The sequence below is a fragment of the Pseudopipra pipra genome, chromosome 2 (assembly GCF_036250125.1).
Source record: "Pseudopipra pipra isolate bDixPip1 chromosome 2, bDixPip1.hap1, whole genome shotgun sequence".
Lineage (NCBI taxonomy): Eukaryota > Metazoa > Chordata > Aves > Passeriformes > Pipridae > Pseudopipra > Pseudopipra pipra.
This window is the reverse complement of record NC_087550.1, coordinates 63,898,622-63,909,328: the sequence shown is the minus strand read 5'-3', so window position 1 is coordinate 63,909,328 and position 10,707 is coordinate 63,898,622. Positions and strand designations below refer to the sequence as shown.

General features: G+C 39.8%; 1 protein-coding gene across 8 annotated transcripts; it reads left to right on the top strand.

Annotated features, from left to right (window-relative positions):
- The first annotated feature begins 4 nt into the window (after positions 1 to 4).
- On the top strand, positions 5 to 10,497 carry CKAP2 (cytoskeleton associated protein 2). Of its 8 annotated transcripts, none has more exons than XM_064645750.1 (9): positions 5 to 135; positions 1,697 to 1,784; positions 2,535 to 2,610; positions 4,346 to 5,169; positions 6,165 to 6,351; positions 6,874 to 7,041; positions 7,598 to 7,670; positions 8,386 to 8,776; positions 9,654 to 10,497. In XM_064645750.1, the coding sequence occupies exons 1-9, from the start codon at positions 75 to 77 to the stop codon at positions 9,889 to 9,891; spliced, it is 2,106 nt and encodes a 701-aa protein (XP_064501820.1). In that variant the 5' UTR covers positions 5 to 74; the 3' UTR covers positions 9,892 to 10,497. The 8 variants fall into 8 exon arrangements, with proteins under 8 accessions (XP_064501820.1, XP_064501819.1, XP_064501827.1 ...); XM_064645749.1 differs by having other exon boundaries at positions 2,532 to 2,610; XM_064645757.1 differs by lacking the exon at positions 5 to 135 and adding an exon at positions 192 to 370.
- The last annotated feature ends 210 nt before the right edge of the window (positions 10,498 to 10,707 follow it).

The following is a 10,707-nucleotide window of genomic DNA, read 5'->3' as shown; positions in this document are numbered from 1 at the left end:
CAAGTCCCGCGGCCCGGCCAATCAGGACGGCCCTGCCGGGCGGCGGATGATTCAAACGCTCGCAGCCGGCGGCCATGGCAGCGCGCGCGGTTTCGCTGCTCCCGGCCAGCCGCAGGTCCGAGCCCGCGTTCCGAGGTACGGCCGGGATACTGGGGGGGGAGAGGGGCACCGACGGGCTGAGCCGCCCCCCCGCACACACGCTGCCCGACACCGGCCGGCCGCGTGGGGCTGAGCGTTACCGCTCGTCGTTACGGCCCCGCGCGTGGCCGCGGCGGGTGGCGGGGGAGCCGGTGGGAGCGGGGAGCTGGTCGCTCTCCTCGAGAAGCCGGAGGCAAGGGAAGGCGCCCCAGGCGAGGTCCACTACCGGCAGGTCTTAGCAGCAGCGCTCGCTGTCGTGGTCTTAGAGCGTCTGGCCGGTGCGAGCGGGCGTACGAGACTTCGCCCTCCCTTGACAGCGCTGGGGCCGGTGCGGACCGCTCCCCATCGCATCCCACACCTCAGCCTATCATCCCATACCCTGCCCCAGGCAGGGCCCCTGGGGTAGAAGCCTTCCCTCACGACGAAAGAGACGCCCTAACGTAAGAGCGTCCCATTGAAACCAGCAAATGTGCCGCTGATCTAGATCCGTACTCTTGTGTTTATTTACTTTCTGAACGGTTTGGCTTCTGCAAGTTAAAGCAACAGAGTTGCTCTGAATGGAGCTTTGCTGTTTGTGCGAAGGGCAGTGAGAGCTGAGCTTCCAAAGCAGAAGGTGCTGGGGGGGCTTTGGGATGCTTGCTGAGCTTGCTGCTATGCAGCATCTCTTGGCAGGTGCATTTCTGCTGTAGCGTCTTCAGAAGCAGGTGGTGTACGCGGTCTTTTTTAAACTTTGTCCAGAGAAGGGCAACGAAGCTGGTGAAGGGTCTGCAGCACAAGTCCCATGAGGAGCGGCGGAGGGAGGTGGGGTTGTTTAGCCTGGAGGAGGCTCAGGGGGACCTTATCACTCCTTGCAACTACCTGAAAGGAGGTTGTAGCCAGGTGGGGGTCGGCCTCTTCTCCCAGTCAACTAGTGACAGGACGAGAGGACATAGTCTCAAACTGTGCCACGGGAGGTCAGACATTAGAAGGAGTTTTTTCACAGAAAGGGTGATTAGACATTGGAATAGACTGCCCAGGGAAGTGGTGGAGGCACCGTCCCTTGAGGGACAGTCCCAGCTGTTTTAGGACCTATTCAGGATCACTTTGTGCTGTTACTGACACTCCTGTTAGTCCAACATTTGTACTGATGCCCAGCTGACAGTGGAAGATAAGCAAATGATTTTACAGATGGTCACTTCGGTTCACCTCGATGGTGTTTTTCACGTGTGCTATACTTGTTACTGCCACAGATGAAAAGTGTGCTTGCTTATAGGAGTGAGCCTGACTTCTTCCCATCAAATAATTGTGTTTCTTTTGGGTTAACACAGCAAAACAACTAACTTGTAGAGCTGTGAAATTACACTTCAAGTGACCCTTGAATATAGCCTTTCTCAAGAAATAAATGTGTAAGACATTGCAATGTGAATATTAAACTAAAAACTTTCTTAATCCATAATGTCTCTATTTCATAATGTCTTGATGCTTTTCTAATTGCATTTCCTTTTTTTACTAAGAATCAAAGTTTGTCATTACCATTCTAGCTGAAAATGTAATAAGTGTGTCTTTTAAAACCCACTAGAACAAAGGCGACAAAAAGTCGAAGAATATTTATCAAGAAAGAAAACTTTCTCTGGTGTGCCCATTCAAGAAAACCAGACATCGATCAGGTAGTATTTCTGCTATGGCTTAAATTTCTTTATATTCACTAATATACCTTCATTTTCATCTCAGCTGCCTTCTGTAAGATCATCTGATGCACAGATACCATCTGTGAACTGGAATGTTCATTTTCAGTCACATGAAGTAGTGCCACATGTTTCTTATAATGCATCTGAGGAAGAACTTGGATTTGTAACTCTAAGCTGAGATGTTTTTCTTTTGAGCTGTCAATACGTTTTCATAGTTGCTAGGAGACAATACTGGTCTTGGTGGTTTTGTAACTCACTGGGTAGTCTGATGCCAACTCTGGTGCCTGACTGAAGGTTTTGGAACCTGTCACTATGATAGAAACTGTGTCTCCTTGTTCAGACTCGCCTCAAATGGCCTGGGCTCTGATGATTGCAGTAGCTTCGACTCCTTGTGCTACTCCTCCTTCCCCCTCAACTGCAGCATTTAGAAACTTAAACTTCTGTAGCAAATGCATCAGGGTAGACAAGTTGGTGCTCATCCTTAAACATGAGAATGACACCTGCAGTCAATTCCAATCTGTTAGCCAGCTCCTTGTGGTGTAAGACGGGACGTTTTGCAGTCTTGGCCCCGATCAGTGGTTGCTTAAAATTTATTTTTTTTTTTGGCTGGAAGAATACTACAAGCTAAACAGAGATACTTCAGTGTGAGTTCAGCCGGCAGACTGCCAACTGGACAAAAAATACATTTCTTTGTTTCATGATTTAAGATTTATTTTTTTTTTTAAGCAGTAGCAGAACTCTGAGAGCAACTAGCAGTAAACTGCAAGACAACTTACAGCTCTCAACATCTCCAAAGCCAGAAATGGTAAGTTTTTTAGTGATATTTAAACACTGATGGTACTCTTTTTTCTTGCAGCTACAACATTCCACTCACTTAAATCATATTTATGTTATATGACTTCCAGAGCATGAGAAGTTTTGAGGTGCAGAAGTGCAGGTTGTTAAAACTTTATTCAGTCACTATTTATTATATGCTTTTTGGAAAGCCGTCACATTACAGTATGTAATGGATCATATTGATATTCAGTTTGTATCTGATGGTGGAGGGAGTTAAAGAGGATACTATTGTTGCTGAAATAATGCTTTCATTTTAACAACTTCCTTAAGAATCTCAGAATTTGTTTTACATATTTCCAGTCTTCAGGGAATTAATTTAAAATCTAATTAAGGTCTTCTGACAGAGTAGAGAAGTCTTCTATTTGTACTCTGTTACTTGGAAGAAAGCCAAATTATTAACAAAACAAACTGTTGAGCGTGCTTTTTCAGTTGTGTACTGGCAAATCTAATGTAATCAGAAGTAGGTGCCAATACCTAATCAGAGTTTAATAGAATGTGTTCCCTATATAATTTCATGTCACTTTTCCAAAATTAAGATGCAAACAGTTGTGCTGCTTAGAAATAGCAAAATATATTCTTCTCCAGACTTGTTCTCAGGCAAAGGTGAGGAAAAAATAGACACAAGACCTGGGTTAGTGTTGGGCAGTTTTGCATTTGAGTTCCAAAAGATGTGAGACGTAGAGTTATTTGGGGAGGAAACCAATAACCTGAAAACTTCAAAACAGAATGTTGTGGGGAAAAATTCCAGAAGTTAAAACAAAGGTGTTTTTTTATAAATTTCCTGAAGGGACATATTTTGTTCTGTATAAATGTCTCATGTTATTTTGAAGTGAAGTTAAGCTACGTAGTTTCTTGAAATAACAACCCTCATACTCAAGCTCTAGTTATAGAAGTCAAATAGGTCAAATCTAACTTCTATGCCTGAATGACAGACCAAGAAATGAGATGCAGTGTAGTTTTTTTTACAGTTTGAGGGCATCTTAAATAAAAGAGTATCAGCTTCTGCAGAGGTCCATGTGTCATTCATGATTTTTTCCTGCCTTTAGATATTTTACTCTTTCAAAACTGCTGCTTGGACAATGCTGAATTAGTTGCTGTAGAGCATCTTCTTTGGAGGAAAATACTAGATCCCACTTCTCATGGAGGGTTGTGCTGAGACCATATGGCTGAGTTTCAGGGAGTAGTAAATCCATATAAAACTGACGTAACTATTCTTGACTTACAGCATCCTGTAGCTCAATAGTAAGAAAAATTCTCCCTCTTCTGGTAACTCCTACTACCCTAATTAAAGGCTTTACTCACTGCCTCCTGCTAGTAGACTATCCACACTAAGTGGGGGAATGGCGCTGCCATTAAGTGATGAGGTAGGTACAGATACTGCTTTTGACTACATACAGTCTAAAGCAACTTCTCTTAGAAGGTAATTTTGGCAGTTAAAAGCCAGCAGTTACTTTGAGAGTTTTGTTTCTTACTTCCAAGGCAGGATTTAAGCAATTTTTATTTGATTTTTTTTTTAATGTGAATTCTGCAATAATAGTTGACAAATATTCTACTCAGTATTTATACACTGCTTCTGTAGGTACTTTTTAAGTGGCATTTACCTTTAATCACTTCAGTCCTATAAATCAGTGGAAGCATCTTTAGAAACAACATGCAGAATGAATGTGCTTCTGATATTACTGTGGATTTGCATTTGATTTCAGGAAAATAAAGAGAATGATGATAAACTGTCATGGGACCAATCAAGTGTAAGCTCAGAAAAAAATGTTACTTTAAACTCTTCCACAATCCCACTGACAAGTTACCTATCAGGGACAAACTGGAATCTTGAAGATCAAGCTTCTAAGGCCAAAGCTACTGAAATAAAATCTCAGCATGCATCACTTAGTAAGGCCTTCTTGGAAATAAAAAAAATAAGAGAGAAGCAATTGATTGCGGAAAAACAAAATGCAAGTATCAGCCTACCAAAGAAACCAGCGCTCGGCAAATACCGTGGCAAAGTTATCCCATCCAAGATAAATTCCTTCCGAAAACCAGTAAAAACTGAGGGGGAAAAAAGTTCTTTGCCAGAGAAGAAGCTTCTTCCTTCTGCCACCAAACAAGCAGGAAGTTCTATGTCTACGAAAAGCTGTAGTGCAGTTCTGAAGAATATCAAAGTCACAAACAACCCTAAGTCTGTAAAATCGAATAGTGCCCTGCCATTTCACAGCAAGCCACCTGAAAAAGCTGCTATTAACTCACAGTCTGGTCTGAAGAAACAGCAACCGACATTTGCTGCAGCACCAAAGAAAGTAACAGTCCAAAAACTGGTTGGTGCAAGGGGACCACAGCCACCAAAGGCTGCTTATAGCAATCCTGACCACAGAGTGCGAGGTGTGAAGAAATGTGCAGATTTTTGTGAAGGTGCAAGACCAGAAGCTCCAGCAAAACCAGTTCCTGTTGTTCCTGGTACAAAACCAGGGCAGAATTCTAAAACTAATGGCCACAGAAACTCTACTCTGCCAAAAGAGTCAGCAGAAGAGAGAAGGTAAGTGTATTACTCTCATGGCTTGATCTTGGAGGTTATTTACCTTCTTTCCAAGAATACCTAATTTGACCTATTTCTTGCTGTAGATACATTGAAAAAAAAAATCTGAGCATTTAAACTTGATGCCCAAGCGCATCTAAAACTGTAGACTCGTGAGAAATCAGGATTTGGACTAATTGCAGCAGCTCTCCAGGCTTACAGCTTGTCCTGTGCAGTTAGAAAATAGATGTTGCTAGAGCTGTGTTTTAGGCGAAGTGTTGTGACAGCCTTAAGCATGACAGATAATCCTGTAAGTCAATTTTACATGCATGTCATGCTTAAAAAAAAAAAAAAAAAGATGACTGCTGGATGTATATGGAAGTGAGCAACTTAGACTGAAGGAGAGCACTTATCAATGACATTTTCAGTTAGGTGACGGCAGCTTAGACAATGGGGGAAAGATGATTCATAATCTAAAAGTTATTAAATATTCTTGATAAAGGTCCTTGTGGAAATTCACATTTACTAGAAATTGATGGTCTAGGGGGATGGGATTGAAATGAAACATGAAAACTGAATTATACTTCACATCGGTTTCAGGTTTTAAAAACTGTGTGATAGGGTTGTTCTGGGCTGCTCTCCATGCTTTTTGTCTTAAGAGATTGCTTCTAGTTTTCTGGTTTGAAGTGGGATTAGGGAAAAAAGGTGAAACAGAGAAATAACTCAGAAGCATTTTTTACCCTCTTTTGAAAACAAAGGTCTGTAACCTAAGTCTGCTGGAAAGGAAGAGGTTAAAGTGTTCTGACCTGACAGATACCTAAAGCAGACAGTGATATGTACGGTTCTGAAATTTCCATGCAGATCTAAATGGCAGCTGTATTCCTTTTGGGATTACAGGGAGAAGAGTTTAACTATCTGGAAAGAATATCTTTGAATGACTTAGCCTAGTTAGTGTCAGTCAGTGTCAAAAATTATAAAATATCTGTCACTTCAGCTAACAATATTCTTAAATGCAGAGCTCGTCTGGAAGATTGGAGGGCATCTAGAGGAAAAGTGATGAGACGACCTCCTGCACACATGCTTCTTGGATCCCAGTCTACAAGTGAAGAACAAGAATGCTCTTCTGCTGATGCTTTAAAGCACATATTACACAGTGAAAAGGTCAACAAGATTCTCAGCGAATGCCTGCAGTTAACAGAACAGGTATTTGGACCCTTGCCTACTGAGTTCTGATCATATAGGTCCTGGCAACACACAAGTACTACAGGTGTGTTAGACCCATGTGAATCAGGTGCAGGGGACTAATTGCTCCCCAAGTTAAGCAATGTCATAGCTTTTGCCAACACCTGAAAAAATTAAGCTTTACCAATTTACTGAATTACCGAATAAGAAAAGGCAATAATGGTAATAACAGTAGAGCTATAATAGTAGAAGAGCTATAACATAATGGGTAACTAGAAGGAATTAATCTAAAACAAGTTTGCATTTGCAGAAATTTGTCTGTACTTCTGAAAAAGTCTGTTTCAAGTAGTTCTGAAGATGTCTATACATTCTACTACCCCTTCTACTTATAATACTGTATAAATAATTCTTATTTGGAAGAATAGGGGAATAACTTCTGCCAAAGAAAGAAAAAAATATTTGCTTTCTAGTTCAAAACCAGCTAAACTATGGCATCTAAATGTGTTAACTGCATTCAAATCTCTGCTTTTGTGTTGACTTTAGGGATGTCGAGGTGATGAAATACGTGCAATGTTGGAAGACCTCACACAGAGCATTCCTGGGGTTAAAAAGCTTGCGAAATATTGGAACTGCTGTATTCGTCTTGAACAGAGGGGCCCTCTTGAAAAGCTTATTGCTGTCTATGAGGAGGCCATTTTGGCAGGAGCGATGGTAAGCAGCTTTCCTTGAAGTTTGAGATTAACAATTAGTGAGGCATGAAAGTATGGCATGTAAAATACCACTGCTTCTGATTTTATTAAATCCTTTTATGGTTGAAGGAGAGCCATGTGATTTACTTAAACATTAAAATAATGGATTTAGTTTCCTCTGTAACCACTGTAGATACTACTTTGAAGAAAAAAGGTTTAGGATCATTGAATTGCCATATGATGTTCCACCTAGAAGGAATTAAGGATTGAGACTTCTAGTATCATTAGAAACACAAAATATAACTTAATTTTACACTTATTGATGGATTTCACTTCTGTGCCTTAATATCAGTAAGATTTCAGGGCATCAAATAACAGCTTTAGTGCACCAAATGCAGAAAATACAGGATTCACTTGTTTTCTGACTTTTATGTCTGAACAGCACTAAACAAAGGGTTTCTAAGATGAACCTCATGTGGTCTGTACCACTTTCCCTGTAACTATTACATGAAACAAATAAGCTGAAACAATGATTATTTTTGGATTTGTTTTTCTAAAACAGTAAAACTTTTTTTCAGCCTAAAGAAGAACTACGACACACACTAATAGATACTATGAAAAATAATGAAAGCCTTTTTAAGTCTGAGAATGGTAAGTCTGAGACCTCTATTTTAGTTAAATGTGTGACTTAACAGGCAACACAAGCTGTGTACAGAACACAAACTATTTGTGTTGATATTAAAATTTATTTCATAGAAAATTTTCCGTGATAATTTTGTACTCGATTGTCTTTGAAAACAATCTTGACTAAACAAATACTTTTCAATAGTGGGCATGTTACAGTGATTGGAGATGCTCTTGTATTCAAACTTTCTACTTAAACTTTATCAAAGCTATTTTAGCCTGATAATCAAAGAGTAAATAAAAATATTCTTGTGAGCTAGAAATCAATGCCCCTTTGACACAAACTCCTTCACTACCAGAAGCATGGTTGTGTTTTGGCAGAGCGTCAATTAAAGGTTCTAAATATTTTAATTTTGGAAGTAAAGTAGCTATAAATATTCCCCTTTAATATAACATAACCTGACAAGTATTTGAGCCCAGAAACTGAAATATTTGTTGAGAGCTGCTGCACTTGGAAAGGAACAGAATGACTTCTCAGGACGTGTACTTAATCTGAGTTTTCAGGTTGCAGGTTCTCAAAGGTGACTAAAATTATTAGTAACTTAAATTGTTGTGGCTCAGACTCAACGCTTACTTAACTTTCATTCTTATGTAAAGCTCTAAGATTTCAGGGATCTCTCTAAAACATTCTCCTTAGTCGTAACTAATCACAGCTGTACTTTCTTCTGTATTTTATTTTTAGGGGAAACTGTGATAGAAGCTCATTTAAGTGAGTTAATGGAAGTCAGCAAGGAACCAAATTCATCTGTAGAGCCAGTTCAGGAAACCCTCAAGGATTTCTGTTCTGATGATGTCCAAAAAGCAGAGAGTGATAACAAGAAGACAGAGGCAAGCAGCGAAGCTATCCAGAAAGAAGAAACTGATTTAGACTTAAAACCAAGGGAAGAGATCTTACCAAAAAAGAACAAAAAGCACAAGGCTAAAGAACGTACAAAAAAGAAAGGAAAATGTGAAACAGAACAGCATGAGGATGGGACAAAAGATATAGCTCAAGCAGTTAATTCTCCTGAGAAGGGGAATGACAAATCTTGTTCAATGAAATACAATCCTCCTACCACACCATACTTGGAAAGGTAAGATTACTTCAGGTAACTATGGAAAGTCTGCAGTGTCTGGAGAAACAATAATGTTTGTGTCCTGTTGGAACAGGGAGGCATTGCATTTGTGAATACCTAGTTAAAAGCTCTCAAGAACTTTTATTTTTAGGATTGCTTCCTCTTCCTTCAGAAGGAAGTATTTTAAAATAAATTTCTCTATTTACTCAAACTGTTTTGCTTTGTGAATGCCTCACTACAGAGTAACCAGACTTTTGTGGCAGAGACATAAATTCCATGTTTGGGATGCCCTCCCACAGCCTACATCACAGTAGCAGTTCTACACTAAGCTAGGTAAAGAGAAAGTAGGTGTCTCCAGTCCTCTCCTTTTCAAATGCAGATGTGATTGTATGTCATACAACATAGAAATACTGAACAAGATGTAACTGTCCTGAAGTGGTTATCTTGAGGCAAAAAACCTGGGTAGTAACCTCAGTATAAACCAGATAATATTGACTTTTTTTTTTTTTTTTTTAACCACAAAGTTTCTTCTAAGATAGCAGACTTAGGAAAGTTGTGCTCAGCTTTGACATCTGATGAAGCTGGAGACCTGGCAGCTGTCCACTATCCCTCATAGCAGGAAGACCAATTTGCCCCTGATGGAATAGGGAAGGATCTTCCTTTGGGAACTGTTTTTAAGAGGTTCTCTGGGTTAAAATATTTTGCCAAAGAAAAGTTGTATAGCTGGTTCTAACTGTATGAATGGGAAAGGGCCTGTTTCCTTTGATTGTGGGAATGGGAAAGAATTGAACATGAATCATGACTTGCTGTTTCTGCCAGATGCTAGAAAGGTAACTTGTATGATGGTGTGCCTATGTTTAGTGATTTTTTTTTATTTTTTTTTTCTCTCTCAAAGAGTGAAGATGTCTCATGAGGCAAATTACTCCAGTGGTAAAGATCTGAAAATTGTAACCCCTTTGCGATATTCTCAACGCATTCGAGACAAAATGTGCAAGCTGCCTGATACTGGCAAAGATCAAGATCCATGTGTCCCTTCACTTGAACAGCTGGAAGAATTGGAATCAAAAGCCACTGTATTTATCCACAAACAGAGCAATGCCTTCCAAGAAACAAATGCTGAAATAGAAGAGTAAAAACTAGTGTTACTGTTATATAGGGGTTAAAGATTTGATTTTAAGGAGAGTTGAATGGGACTTGTTTTTAGCAGCTTTGAGAGAGGATCTAAGACTCATGTGAATGGCTTAAGGTGAAATTTGACAGCCTGAGTCACTAAATAAACTTTTAAAGTTTCTGCCTTTTCAAAATTGTAATAAATCTGCTCTGGTTTAGTACTAGATTGATGTCTGTGTTTAACTATATTTCATTAAATATCAAACTAAGGACTAGGTGTAAAGCTTCATGTTGTAGTATATTGCTAATACCTACTCTTCTTGCAATTGCAGAACTCTAAGGAATTCTTAGGAACCTTTCAATTTAAGAAAATAAACAGTAATGTAGGCATTCTTATAGGTCAATGTCTACTACATCATCTAGTTTTGAAAACTGAAGCCACCTTGTAAGGTGTAGGCTAAATTTAAACTTCTATTGAGTTTTAGAGGCGTTTCAACAAAACATTTTAATCTCTTTAGTTACTGACATTGTTGATTATCAAGTAATCTTAATAAGGTCTGATACACTACTTATGTGACTGTTTTAATGTTGGTTTGCATTAGTCTCTAATACAGTAGACATTAAACTTATCAACTGAGTTGCTTTTGTTCTTTATTTATAGGCTATGTGCTGTAAACTATGTACTCTGTTCTTGAAGGTTGAAGTGTCAAAGCAGAATACTGATATTTTCCACAGTCATCACACGCAGTGTTTCCATATTCATCATGCTCCGAGGGACAGCCCTCTCTGCCGGTGGCTCCGCCTCAGAGGCGCAGGCTGGGCGTTCCCTCCCAGGCAGC